Source organism: Diadema setosum, chromosome 17 (genome assembly GCF_964275005.1).
Source record: "Diadema setosum chromosome 17, eeDiaSeto1, whole genome shotgun sequence".
Taxonomy (NCBI): Eukaryota; Metazoa; Echinodermata; class Echinoidea; order Diadematoida; family Diadematidae; genus Diadema; species Diadema setosum.
In genome coordinates, this window is record NC_092701.1 from 3,499,677 (window position 1) to 3,515,701 (window position 16,025).

At 37.0% G+C, this 16,025-nt stretch overlaps 1 protein-coding gene across 1 annotated transcript in view; it reads right to left on the reverse strand.

Moving 5' to 3' along the window:
* LOC140241101 (formin-binding protein 1-like) overlaps positions 1-16,025 on the reverse strand; it is a 107,195-nt gene that overhangs the window by 54,285 nt on the left and 36,885 nt on the right. Inside the window, exon 2 of the mRNA XM_072320868.1 lies at positions 4,502-4,617. Within this exon, the coding sequence (XP_072176969.1) occupies positions 4,502-4,617 (116 nt within the window). The remainder of the gene's footprint in view (positions 1-4,501; positions 4,618-16,025) is intronic.

Genomic DNA, 16,025 nt, shown 5'->3' on the forward strand with positions numbered 1-16,025 from the left:
ACCAACTAGGATCACCTCTGACTGATGTAAAAGGAAAACAAGAATGTCGTGTGAAATGGTGCAACACTTGGATCAATACTATTATTATAAACTCATAGAATACATTTTAATAACTGTAATAGTAGTGCATAATTCATACTAATACTATGTGCACAAATAACTCTATAGAACTGTATAGTAATGAACACATACAACATGCAGAAATATTCTAATTACCCTTTAATGTGATGAAAAAAGTCTAATCATTGTGGTGTTTTTGTTTGTCTTTTTTTTCCTTGACAACATACTGAGGACCCCATCTGACAATTTTTGAAAGTTTGTCAATTAACAGACAGATGTTTTGAGCTCACTGTCACTAATCTGTCCCTAAAGAGATCCCCACAAGGACAAACACAGAGTGTGTCATAGTATGTGTACATGTATGAAGTAGAACTACATTGTAATGTTGTCCTTTGCTGTTGTATGTTCATATTCCCCGTATTTGTCATAGCAGCTGGATGTGAGACTGACTCAGTAACTGCCTTTAAATCATCATAACCTGGGGCCCCATTTCATCAAACAAACAAACCACCATCAACAAAAACAACAACAACACAACAACAAAAACAGCAACAACCCACAAGAAACAAAAAAGTTGCAAGAAAATGTAGCCCTTTGCTGGAATGACTGTGTCCTGGTAATTAGAATTCAGCTTCCAGATTGACTGTTGCTATGGAATGTTGCCATTCTAAAAACAATAGCAATCCTAACATGTTAAATTAAATGGGGCCCTGATGTACATTAAAAAAAAAAAAAAAAAAAAAAAAAAAAAAAATTCCTACTAACCAGGACAGGTCATAGAACATCTTTGTCCACAAACACACACTGTCCTGCACAAATACCAGGTACCCCTATTTAGGCCTACATCTCAAACATGTACAAAAAATTGTACACAACTTGCTTCTTTGCTAACGATTATAACGATACAGCTAGTTCTTACAATGCATTGAAGGTTACTAGCAGGTTAGGCTATATGCCAAAACTGTACATACTTTTAAAAGCCAAAAATATGAAAAGGAAAATTTCTTTCACAACTGGTGCATTGACAGCACGGAAGGGGAGAAGAGTGAATAGTCCATTCTTTAATATGTACAAAGAAACTGCTCAGTCCTGCTGTGAATAGTGTCTTTTTTCATGTACTTCTTTTATTTTGGGTGGGAGTTTGTTTGCCTTTGCAGAATTTTTTCCATTACACAAAAAGAATGAAATGACCCAGATACAGCACAGTAAGGAGCCCCCTGTGTGCCTGTTTCTAGTGGACGCATCTGTTTGCATATAATGTACATCAGTGTTTACACTTTAAAATACAGTCTGGAGTTTAAAATGAAATGACACCAGAATAGATAGCTCTGCCGCTCATATGAAATGAAAGTAGTAGTATACCTACATTTTGCAGCAAATTTGTGACAAATTTTAGCAAATTCAAACAAAGAGCAGGTAATGGCCATTTGATCTGCACTATGTCACCTACAGTATAGTCTAAGCCAATGAAAATAACCCATTTGTGCACAAATGAAGAATAAACCCAAAATATGAGGTTTTTTGTACAGAACTTTGCTAATAGATCTATATGATTTTACTTTATATGCCAGTCCTTTTGAGGGTAGTGACTTTCTCCTATTTGACGTACTTATTTATAGCATCAAAAATAGTGAAAGAAAACACAAATTCTATTGTTTTGGGATTTTTTTTTTTGGGGGGGGGGGGGGGCAGACAGAGATGTTAGTGGCATTAATAAAAAAAAATAAGGAATAATGAATATGCAAAATTACAGTCACACGACTACTCCCTTGTTTCATTATTTTTGATTTTCCTGACATTCAGACTTATTTTGCTCCTGCCGTATGTCTGACTTTGCAAAATTGTCTACGCCTTGCAGCTCCCATGCCATGGCTTTTAATGAAAGTGATTCTCATGGGGAGGGGGAGGGGGAAGAGGAGGGGGAGGGGAGACTGCTCCATCCGGCATGTACTAAAAGATGCAGGATGTCGGGAAGATGGAGCTACTTAGCTTAAAGGCACCAATTAACAAAGTTTCTGGTTGAAAAGTCTTAGCTGCAGGTTTCATTTACTTGTACATTGTACACATTGTAGCATGGTAACATTTCTTTGTGCACAGATGTACTGATAGTGACAGTACAATATTCTTACGACTTCTGTGTACTGTAGGAATGATGGGAAATAATAACCAGAGGTCTGGAAACTAGACTAGGACTAACAAGGAGTGCCATCTATTCACCACTAATTTTGAATTGTTTTATTTGTTTGCTGTTGTTATTGTTTATTTTGTGCTGTCAATCTGATTATTGATTTCTGGTAGGTGATAGATGGACTTGAGATAAGCATGAGTGGGTCGATTCACACACAAGACTTATCAACTTTTGGATCCTGGTGCAAACCCCGTTCACACATTTTTTAAAAAAAAAAAAGGGAAAAAAAAACACAGAAAAAGAAGAAGCCTAATTCAGGTTATAGTGAAGCACTTTCAATCTCTGGACTGTAAAGTACATTCATGCATCCCTGAACTCTGCCACATTTTGTGTGGGCCGGCTACATTCAATCACGCAAGTGGCTTCAAATATCCCTTGTGGTAATGTTTGAGTGCTTACAGTGCTTATCATATATTCACTTTGTCATAATGTATCAAGCATTTGGTTGACTTGATCACACGTTTCTATAAAGAAAACTCTGATCATAATCCATGAATCACCACCCTTGACATGTACATGTATTCTCTGAAGAGCTCTTTTCTGGGAACTTCCATGATGAGGTAGACGATGTGTTTCCTCAACGGTGCTTTAAAATCTGAACACATTTAATGCACTGCTATGGTACGAGCAATACAGTACGATTCATAGATAGAGAGACAGATCGTATAGTATACACCTGTAGCATAGAATAGTATAGATAGATAGATAGATAGATAGATAGATAGATAGATAGATAGATAGATATAGGTACATAGATAGGTAGAAAGCATAGATATACATCGATAGGGACATAGATACATAGATACTGTATACGCTGTAATTTTCGCGTACATAAATTTTCGCGAATTGCCGCTGTCACACATTTTCGGGAGTGGTTAAATTCGCGATTAGGGGACCAGAGAAAATATGAAGTGGCACAGAAAATGTGAATTTTCAACTTACTAGCAAATAAGAATGATACTAGTTATACACTGCATGAAAAAAACTTACCAAACTCTGCGAACTAGTAAGTTAGAATTTAACATTTTTGAAGTGGTTAAGTATATCGCGCTAGATTTCTGACGAGTGGTACGAGGGGTACGAGTAAATTCAGCGGCAACCAGCTGGAGCATACGAAGCCCCGGCCCCTAAAGTTGACATACAGTACTTGTAAAGACGTAGCGGCATGTGAACGCAAGAGCTATGATAGCGCACATGTAATCAAGGGTGACACGCCGCGAGTTTGTAACGTTGTGGCGCGATGAAAAAAACAAAAACAACAGAAAGTGGAATTTCTCGCAGAAATAGTATTGCGCCGTCTACTGTGCTGTGTGAATGCTACTTACAGCGACTGGGCTGTGTATACTAGTAGTTCGACGTGGATGTGCTGTATGTGCGTAAACAATTTATAACAGTTTATAATGGTCTGTTCGGTAAGCCGTGACATGGTATACTAGTACTGAAATGTTTGTATCATCAAAGCAAGGGATTCATTTTGGAAGGTAATATTTTCGCGTGTTGTTAATTTCGCGAATAGCTCCTGACTCGCGAAATTCGCGAAAAATAAAACCCACGCGAAATATATAGCGTATACAGTACGTACATAGATAGATACAAACATACAAACAGAATGACAGACAGAGACTATATATTCTACCTTATCTCAGAGACTTAGTAAGCAAAAGCAGAAGTAGAGAGTAGTAAAATGATGAGAAGATGAAAAAAAAATCATGAAGAAACAAACATGGAGGAGGAGGATGAAAAGAAAAAGAAGAGAATGGAAGGGGAGAGGCATGGACAGGGAGGATGAGAAAGAGAAGGAGAACGTAGAAGGAAAGATGGAAAGAGGAAGAAATGCATTTTGAGAGTTATCAGAGAGAAGGAAATGAACAGAGACAATGATTAGAGGAGAGGTTATGATGATTACTGGTTGCTTTCTCAAAATTCAAGGTTGCTATTCCTCTAGAAATACAAAACATTATTATTGTAGTACTCAGTAAGAGGCATATTTTGGATACAAGAGTCATCATGGTTGATGTAACTGAGAAAGCTGCACAACCTACATTCATACTATTAAAAGAGTGAACTATTTAAAATTTCAGAATAAAGAATAACTTTTCCATTCAAGAAATATATATTTTTAGGGGAGAATTTATATCATACTATTAAAATATCAAAATTTGGTATAGTTGCAGCTCTGCATTATACTCATGCTAGGGGGTATTATGATGGAGGGTGAAGATGCACGAGATGTGAAAATAGAGACAAACTTACTTGAGTTGAGATGCATAATCATTTTCAATTTTCTGCCTCTCCTTGACAAAATGGCTGAATTTTTCCACAAAGTCGATACCTCTGTCTGTATGCTTCTCAAGATTACTGATCTGGTCCTGTGATGAAAGACATTGGGTAAAGAGGAAAATATCCAGTTTCATTAGCACTTTGCCAAAATACATGAATGTGCTGGTAGGCAAACTCATTTCCCACCACCAGATTATCAGGTAATTCTAGTAACACACTTGAGGTGAAAAAAAGAAATATAAACTGTACCTGTACATTCTACTATACACTTGTCACACAAACTAGTATCTATAGAGTACAAAACAGCAACAAAGAAAAGTGTGCACCACGTCAGTGCAAGTATACTTGTTTACAAATACAATAGTACTGCTTTCTTTATAGCAAAATAACTTCCCTGTGGGTCTATGAAGATGATATTGAAAAAGACCCAACAAGTAGAAACAGATTAATTCTCAATAATGTTTATGACACAACGAAGAACCAAAACACTAAATGCAATTGGGGGAAACAACATAATTCCAATATTGTATCAATTTTTGTTTCATGAAAACTACATTGTAATCATTATAAAGAACATGAGAAGGCATTATAAGTTGTAATTTAAATAATTATGGCTAGCATATCAAGGAGCAAAAAAAGAAAATCCAGTCAGCCATAGTGATTCTCAGTATCATAGAGATCTAGGCAATTGCAACATGTCATCATTCATTTTAGAAACTGACAATTCAAAATCTTTCCCCACCTGGAGAGAGCATTGGTACACACATTGCAAGACATTTTATTGTCACACCTTTGGCATTCCATAGAATATCTGGTTCTCAAATGTCAAGTAATTACATATGTAGCATGACGATCCCAATGACATGCATACACCAATTACAACTCATTTCCATTTCATTCCCATAAATGCAATGTACAACATTGTGTTTGTCTTCGTGCTTATCTGTAGAAACAGAATCACTTCCACTATAAACTCTGCATACAGCAGTGGGTAAATTTTCAATTGATGCCATATCAAAACAATATGTTATATCATGGACTGACAGTAATATTCTAATTCCAATGTTGTTCTGCTTCACTATGGTGACTTCTTCAATGTGAAACTCATATTCATGATATTTTTTCTTCCTTCTCCTCTAAAGAAAATTGAGAACCTTTCTGTCTCAATGTTTCAATTATGGACTGAAAAGTAGCGCATCAATAATTAATATAAAATCTGATTTGAAGACTATGAAACAATAACATGGATTTCTTTCATCACGATACTTCAACAAAGCAATACTTACTGCTTTTTTATTTGCAAATATCCCAACACAAATTACCAAAGTTCGAGTTCTTGGAATAGTTTAGAAGGACACTGTGATTCTAATTAAATAATTGACTGACACAAATATGACTGATATCTGAGGTGATCCCGCATCATCTACAATAGGGCCTCACCTTACACTTCCATGAAATTGGTTATAAAATGCAAATAAACAGACAAACAAACAATTTTTCAGAGCAAGATACAAAAAAGGCAATTTGAGGTGTGTTCAAGCCACAATTTGGCACGGTAAATCCAGCATACTGATACACATGGACACAGGTACAGTACACTCGGGTACACCTAATCAGAATGGATCCTTCCGCCCATGGAATACTACGTGCCGTAATCACACCGTGCCAAACCACACTCGCCATTCATATCTCTCTCTCTCTCTATCACACACAAATACACACACACACACACACACACACACACACACACAACTGAGACTAATTGAAGATAACCTCTCCTTCCCCTGCTGCTCAACGGGCGATTTCCATGAAGTTCTTCCTTTGGTAATCTCGCACCTTTTAAAAGCAAGACAGATGACACCCACGTGATTCTGTTCTGTTCCGACAGCAGCATAAAAATGTATGGGTGAGCAGGCGGAACTGTGTTAAAATCAGGGTGCACGTGAGTACTTACACGCAGAAATAATCCCGCATGAAGTCGTCATGCAGTTTGGAAATGTGTTAAACATGAAGCACAGCAGGCTTTCAGTCTGATGTATAAAGTTCCTTGACTGATATGACAACATACAGTTGTACCAAAACCAATTATTTTATTTCAAGAAACCGGGGGGCATTTCATGAAGCGTTTTGTCAGATATTTTTTTTTTTCTGACAAATTGTTATAAGCTACTGAAATCCTTGCATCTGATTGGCTGAGAGCAAATGCGTCGGACATATTTGTGGGACAAAATGCTTCATGGAATGCTTCCCTGGTCCTTTATAGAAGATGTATAAATGAGCAATGACATAAATGTACAACTAGGCCTACAGCATGTTTCATTTAATCATCATAAATGTCATGTGATAGCAATATAATCACTACACAAAAGTGGAAATATCAGTCAAAATAAAGGGGAATTTTAACAAAGCACTTTTTTTACTTCAAATTTTAACAGGTCTCGGGAGATTTTTGGCAAATATAATGTTAATCTACTGTATGATTGAATCATCATCATTACATCAATATGATACAACTACAGAATACAACCACTGTTTCTACTTCTACAGTTGTTCATCTACCAATATTTCCCATAATGATCATAACACAGTTCATCCCTGTCATTATTACACTAATACTATTTTATGTAGAGAGAACAGGTTTCCAATAAAATATTGGCTTCATGATAATTAACACCATTCCTCTATTTATACCATCACATCAATCATACATGTATTTCTTTTTTACTTTAATTGTACGGCTTCCATTAAAAGCTTACTGAGTAAATCAATTGATCTTGCGGTGACATCATACAAGTTTCACTTTCATTACAGTTTTATTACTTGTTTTTTTTTTTCTTTTCTTTTTTAAATCATTTATTGTTATGATACTGGAAAAGGGAATGAAAAGCCTGAAAGTTAGACTAGCATTCAGGGGGGTGTACACCTCCATGCAACAGGTGGAAACGCCATCATATTGGGGTTTGACCCGTTCCTACAGAGAAGCACTTTTTGACTTTCACCTTTACCCATTATCTAGTCTGCTCTTTTCACAGATGGAATATAACTTATACTCCTTGGATAAGCGTATTACATGTGTGCATGTGTTTTTGTACATCTGTGCGAGTACACACCGTTCAATACATATAGGATCCCACCAAGACACCTTCTATACAAATGACACTCCTGCGATGAGGGTGAGATGAGCCCTACAGTACATTTGTATACTTGCACAATGCGGATCAGCAGAATTTCTGAATATGAGAGAAAAACTTTGTGTGATCACATGTACATCTACCAATGTGCATACCTACAGCCTACATGCTGCAGTAGTCCTGTATGCAGTGTGTACGTATCAGGTAGACATACAATTTTACTGTACACTGTAATTTATAGTGACATCCTTGTCTGCAGAATGCTGGACATTTATATTACCTTCTAAACAACATTTATTACATTACTGTATTCCAGTGGGCCACCATTTTGGGGCACTTCAAGAAAGCTGTATGTACACAATTGTACTATGTCACAGCCATCACCAGTTTAAGCTACAATTTTACATTAAATGCTGAGAATAGAATATCCATTTCCATGCATTTCACACACAAAAGTCAGAGAGTATCAAATAGACACTAATCTCTTCCTTCATACATTATCATCATCTTAAATGGGCTGAAGCTATCAGGCCCTGAAAATGGAGGCCATCATTTCCATTCATAATAATCATATCACTATTTATTTTTACTCACCACTGATCCCAACAGAAAAAATATTATGGCAGCAGGGTCTCAATTCAAAGACTACAAATGTATGCACATCTCAGGCATGAAAAAAAAAAAAGTTTATGCTGCTCACATGACAAACTGGCTGAAACAGAAACTAATGCGTTGAAGAAATTTCACTACACAGCTTTCATCTAAACTAACAGCCCCTCAGAGAATCTACTGTACAACTCTGTACTATACATTGTGCATGCAAGTGTTTCGGATATTGACACATAATACTGCCAAGAAGGACTTTACAACAAGTACACTGTAGCCGCCATTATGAGAAAAGCCTACAACGTGATCCAACTGATTCCACTTTGGACATATGAACATAAAAAAAACAATGACTCTCACTTGTCTAGACATAAAAAAGTGTAGCAAATCACTATTAAACAGAGCTCTATCAGTTACAATGTGTAGCTGCAGCCACTCTATCCTGTTCTATAAACTAAGATTACAATATTATGACAGCAGGCACATCACATATACTGTACTGTAAATACATATGTACAAAGAATATTAATAGCATGAATCCAGCAATGATGATGATGATAATGATAACCCACAGCATTTGTATAGCGCCATATAGGCCTACAATTGTATCTGTTGCAGAAACATTCAAAGGCGCAGACTCCTTCAAGAGAGTTAGCAATTGAATGCCTGGTGAAAAATGTGAGTCTTGAGTAAAAGGCTTTGAAGTGATCCCGTTTGTCAATTGTCAATAATCAATTTACTAGTAAGTGGAGAGGTAAAAAGTAAACTTGTAAGCTGAAGTTCAATTGATAATTTCTCATGTTTCTATATTCGGCATAGGCCTATACAGTAGGCCTATATTCATAGGCCTATACAGTATAGGCATAGGGGCCCTACATGTACATGGCAATAACAGAATTTCCCCTCACATTATACTACAGGTAGATGCTATTGATATAATGTACATTATGGACGGATTCCTTTGCTTACACTACCGGTTGACATACTTTTCATCTATTCTAGACATGTTTGTAATATACTGTGTGCCACTATTTGTACTCACTACCAAAAAAACTACCCTACATCCTATTGACCTCACTCCAAGGCACTAGGTTCATTTTGTGTATAAACATCGCCTCACTGAACAGCTGACTGCCCACAAACTTTGCCTACCAAACAACTTCCTATCCCAAGGTAATTCTCACAGGGCATGCTCACTGCACTGCATAATATTGGGCCTTCATGTACATTGTATGTGGTATGAAATGAAAGAAAACCACAATACAAAGGCACAATTATGGTTCAGATCCAACTTCATGGTGTGGTCACAGTGCGTAACACACAAAACTGATGGATGAATAACACCCTTGGAATTTCTGTGGAGAACAATAAAAACACACTTTTCACCTCAATTCTTTCTGTTTGTGATCCTGCATGTCTTTGCAACCTCTTTTTCGACATTTCCCTTTCTTCTGAGGTTATCACCAACATTCCCTAATTCTATGGCATTCCCTAAAATGTCATCAAACTGGATATTGTCGCTGGGGCGAAAAGACCTCACATCTACAAAATGTCAAATTTTCAGGAGAGAAAAAAAAATATGGCAGCCAAAGCACTATATCAAACGGGATAGCCTTTCCTTTGACAAATGCCGTTGGGGCTTCATTTCTGGGGTAAGACAGTTAGGATTTGGAGAGGACAGCACTTATTAACTGATTATCTGACCTTTAAAAAAAAGTCATTTTCACCAAAATTTTAGATACAAGGTCTTGTCACCCCAGCGACGATATTATGCATATTTACAAGATACTAGAATAATACACTGTTGATTTTTCATTTTACTCTTCATATAAAAGATACCATAATGCATTATACTTTTATATTTAATAGTGGAGCATGTATCAAAGTGGAACATTTTCTATGCAAGTTTGCATATTTGCATAAATTTTCATCAGTCTCATGCGGAGTGCATGAAAGCTGACAGCCTTGATAACGTCACCTTGAGAAACATATCATCAAGCAATTCCATCCACAGGTAGTGGTCTTCAATATAACCTTGTGCTGACAAATACAGCCCGTATTCCACCCCTAGAAGTGTATGTGAGAAGCTCTCTGATTAAAGAGCGCCCCTGAAGTAAAGTTACGCCGAAATACCAGCCCCATCGGACTGGGGCGTAAGGTTACAGCTGGCCCTCCCGGGGGAGGAAATTCAAACCCACAAGGAACGTTTGAGGGGTCTAGCCGGGAAATCATAGATCGTTTCCTGCATTCACTTCCTTCCATATCTATAGGTACGAATGAATCATCGCAAAATCGGAGGAGGAGATAGACAGAACGAAAGACGGATAAACAAGGAGGACAATACGGTGAAGGAGCACAAACTGAGAGTGAGGGGAAGGAGAATGAAAAGGATGAGATGAAAGAAAGAGAAGAGAAGATGAAGGAGAAAAAAGATGTAGAAAAGGAAACAAAAGGAAAAGGATGAAAGATAGGATGGGAAGAGGGTGAAAGAGACATGCAGGGATGCCAAGTTTGTATAAAACAACACTGCAGTAATGCTGAGGGCTGAAAAGGCACATTGGTGGAAACACAGTATCTTCACATTTCCTGCAATACACATGTAATGTATCAAAATATGATTTGGGAAAAACAGTATTTTCCATGAAACCTCTACATTTTTGGCAAAAACAGTATAATACTGCGAAAAAAAAGTTACATGGCATCTCTCCATGTGGAAATAAGAATGTGGGAAAAGACAGAGAGGGGGTGAGGAAGAGAAGGATTATCAAAGGAAACAGATAAGATAGAGAGGAAGGACACTGTCAAACCAGAAATACTTTCTTGCATTTTAATTTCGCTACTTTCGCAAGAGCCATGGACTGACAAAATAAAAATGCACACAACAGTTCTTGTCCATACTATACATGTAGGACCTACATATATTGTATATTCATTTGAATAAAGGCAATTCTCATAAATTTCATGCAGCGAAAAAGGCCATCGGCTCCAATTCACAAAAGTTTTATGGCATGAAAATATCTTGCCCTACAGTAGCCAGAATCATATACAAGATCCCTGCACAAACCACAGAGTGCCCTCCCCCTATGCAAAAGATAGTCACAGCCATACAAATTACAACAAACCTATTCACACAGCCCTGCTTATTTTCAGTTTGAATTCAATGTCAAATATTTTATGCAATCATTTCCCTACAGACACAGTTTCCTCTGCAATTTACTATTTCCTTAATACCCAGACAAAGTACAGTCTGTACAAAGTACACCCGTGTATATCTTGTCCCTATTTCTTAAGTATGGCAAAATTTATGTACACAGAGTCCATGCCTTCTTTGCCTTGGAAGTAACTATTTTTGGTGTACCTCTGCCATGGGATAAATAACTTTTTTTTTCTTTTTTGTTTAGTTGAAATGACAAGAAATATACTGCTTCCATGCCTGTATTAAACATAACTTGACATTTTCTGTTCAGAAATACCCTTATCTCAAGTCAACATACCTGGTACATATATATATATATATTTTTTTCAAAAGTCAAAATAAGGTCTACAAAATGGGCTAATGTCTTTCCAGTTGATAGCCTAGATGAAAAATCACTGAAGGTAATATTAAACATGCCCTGAAATCATCATTTTGAGAGCCTTACATACGACTTTGTTAGATTTCATTCTCTCGCAAAAATTTTCCAATACACAAATAACATGTAGACGTACAAAACTTATAGTCCAACCTATCCACATCCTCGTTGGTCCCTAAAGTACACTGCTTTTTAGTGCCATTCATCACTCTACCTTGTCAAGCAAATCAATCAAGAGGGAGTTACACGATACTTTGCTTACAACCAATCCAATGAAAGTTTCATCTTTTTCTTTCTGAATTAAATATTATTGTTTTTGTTTTTAATTTTGCTACTTTAAAGTTTAGATGTAGGGCACAGATTTGCAGTGACATTGAGTTTATTAAGGACCAAATACAAGATGATCTTGGGAGTGCTATTACGCTTCAATTGAATTAAAGTATTCATAGAGTGTATGGGTCTGGCATAATGTTTGAACAACAGCCTGCATGGGGACCCTCAATATATTAACAAGGATAATTGCCCTTGTGGCTTTTGGTTTCATGACTACATAAAAGTGAACAGTTTTGATGGGCACATAAAATCATACATCAATAGATTCTTTCAGTGTACAAGCAGGAAGAAAAGATCCTTCTATGCTGGCATGTGCAATGTATGCAAATCTTTTTGCCATTGTTGGCCTACTCATATCATCCATTTGCTATTATATAGCAAGCTTGGCTGTATCGATTGCGCTTTTAATACGGTTCAATGTTCACACATTTTATATCTGGTTTGGAATGTTCAGAACTTCATACTGTTTGGTGGTGTATAAGTCAGAGCATGGAATAGTACAATATTGTATACACACTAAAAAAGGCTCAGGTTAAACTGTTCATGCTGAGAACTTTGTATGACTGGTGTTTTGGAAACACTTTTGGGAAGCTTCATGAGGCATACACATGTACTGAGAAAAAACAAATGGCTTGACTGTGGAGGAAAGTAATGTCATGTTGCAGATATGCAAATCCACTCATCAGAGAAAAATGTGCTCATTATTGGACAGTAGTCTTCAGTCATTCGAACGACGCTGAGATTGGATACAAGTTACTCAGATAAACTGTAACAAACATTGTACATTGTACAGTACCCAGACTAATGTTTGCTAACTAATGGCAGCACTTTTCAAGGAAAAAAGTGACAAAGTTTCCTCTAAACAATGGATATAAAAATATCCTTAAAAAATATTGTACAAATGTAAAGAATTCAAAGAATAAATGCAAGCATTTTTTTTTTTTTTTTTTAACAATTTTTCTGTGGATCATGAATGTCTGACAGTAAGTGATATTTTCCACTCAACTTTAAGAACTAATGGCAGGATTGAATCTAATGTAGGGGAAGAAAAAGACCTTGCTCAACTAACAACTCTGTATACCTTCTGAGAAATCTTTTGATCAGAGGAGGAAGGGGAACTAAGTTTTCAACCAAGCTCCCAAACACCATGAAAGCTTCGCTCTCTTTGAAAGCATTACAGGTTTACTTTGTATTCTTTACAGTTTTGATGTCACGGAGCTGTAATATCTTCTTACGTACGGCGTACTTGACAAAGTGGCTGATGTGACTTGTTTTAAAAAGTGTCATGGCTCATCAAATGACAGCTAAAGTCCCACACAGAACTATAACCTAAGCAAGACATACAGTATAATGCCAGCTCTATTAAAGTTGGCACTGAAAAATGGAAGGGATGCGTAGTCTGAGGGTTAATCGATTGGGTTCATTTGTCGGGGCATGAGGAAGTTGTGGATTTCGGAATGATACACTCAAACACCACGCAGGATATGATGGGTACAGCAGAGATTGTATGAGGTGCAAGGGAGAGGAGAAAAAAATGCTGATTTTGTTCGGTAATCTCGTCGGCTGGATGGATGTCACTTCTCCGAATGCTGCGTGACATGGAACACGTTTTCCACAGTAGGCGGGGGATGTCCTTCCTTGACGGAAAACCTAATCATGAAGCCCCCAAACCACCCATTGGCTTTAGCCCTTAAAAACCACAGTCCACAGTGAACCCAAATCTTGTGTGTTCAGTTTTATACACTGATTGAGCTGATGATGTTGAGGGTACAAATGTAATTTTGATAATAACGGTTATCATCATTTTAATTACTTTATCTTTCTATATACAAAGAAATAAAAATAAACAAACAAAATAATCCTTTTCATTGTCAATGTCATACAAATTACAATCATCAACAGAGCAATGACCTTGACATCAGTGTTGAAAATGGTGTAAGTAGATACCACACACAAACATCTCAACTCAAGCAAAACTCTTTATGAGAGGGTATGTCTTCCGTGAATACGTTATACAATGTATAAAACATTCATTTCACTATAAAGTATAGCAGGCTACATACACTGTACATATATGATGTACCATCAAGTTCACTTGACTATTGCGGTCCTGTTTATTCTCTTGTTTCAAGTCTGTAACCATGCACTGTACTAAATGAGATAATAACAATGAAATTTGATATTTGGCTCACGTATCAATATGAGGTTGTGGGGATAAGGATAGACTGCTCGAAAACAAAATAAAAATACTGACTTTAGCAGCCCTTGTGTAGGGGCATACCACCCTGTATCTCGTAAACCTGAGATTCCATAGAGGTACATGTACGAAAGAATTCACGAAAATAGCAATCATCCTATTTCTTTTTTCAAGTAAACATCATGCATAAACTTCATTTTTCCTCCCCTTTTCTCCCCCAAACCTATTAACTGGAAATTCTGTACTTTGTAATACATAAATCTGAATGTATTATGTAATGTACACTGTACACTGTACCTTTAATCTACATTTTTGTAGAAAAAGTCCATACAATTGGACTTTCACATTACAGCTTTTTATCACAACAGAGGCAAATATTGTGCGTTGTTCTTACAGGCCCTCAAAAAGCTCATGGCATTGGCAATGAGTTTGATATGATGAATAAACTTCCTTCCCACATAATACACAATTCTACGAGTGAAGCTGGCTGGCATGACATGCCTTGATTGTCAATTTTTAACAAAACCAATTTTGCACACCCCTCCCCCCCCCCCCCCCATGAGGAAGTTGGACTTGAAATTGACAGCTACTTTTGTATAGAGTAAAAGGAACTTTACTTTGACACTTATGTTTATAGTACGTCTTATATACGACATGCTGCCATGCAGTAACCATATCACCGCAATCAGCAATGTGTCAAACATACATCATGCACTCATCTTACAAGTGTTTCCTCTTAATAACCTGTTGAAGACTAGTCCTGAGTATACCCAGGCAGGCATCTATCGGAAATGTGTGTTACAGCAAAAACAACCTGTCCTCTACAGGTTAACAAGGAAATTACTTCTTTTTTCTTTATAGCACTGTGCTGTCATCACATTCTGACCATGGACTTCCTGTTATAGTCAGACTTGACATAAAATATATTTCCCCCATTCTAATTCCTGTATTGACCTGGTCATGTCCTGACTACAGTGTATTTGTTGCAAATTGGATACTGCATGCTAAATCACTGACCACTACTACAAATTATGTTCCACTTTCAGGAACGATCCCCAATGCTGGGGCACAGCCTTCCTGTTTAACAGCATGGTGTGACGGGGGAAACCCTGCTTCAGGAGTGGGCGTGTCCACTGTTTTTGTGATGGTACGAAATTTGATAAAGATTCACTCTCCCTAGTGGGTAGCTCCCTGTATGTGAGTGAAAAGTAGGCACTGACTACAAGTTTGCAAACTTCTGGTAAACAGCATCTACTTTTCTTGTCTCATGATTCCCTGCCTAACTGTTCCCTGTAAGGCCTGTGAGTAGCAGCACAGACACTTGCTCCCAACATATTTACACTATACTTTCCAAGTGTGCAATTCATGGAAAAATTTACAATAACACTAAACCAAAATCAGGCCAGCACACGCACGCATGCACTCAAACAATAAAAGCCAGTTTTCCACTTACGTGCATTCAAACCAGAAACTTTCTATGGCTACTTTTCATTGGCAACAAAAAGTGATACAACGTACATGCCCTGGGCAAATTACATCATTTTGATAAAGATAAGAAAATTGTCTTAATGTACATAAATCCCTGGCATTCAATTCATTTGGCAATTACAATTGTGGGTTATTATTGTGATTATCATTATTATCATTATCATTATTAT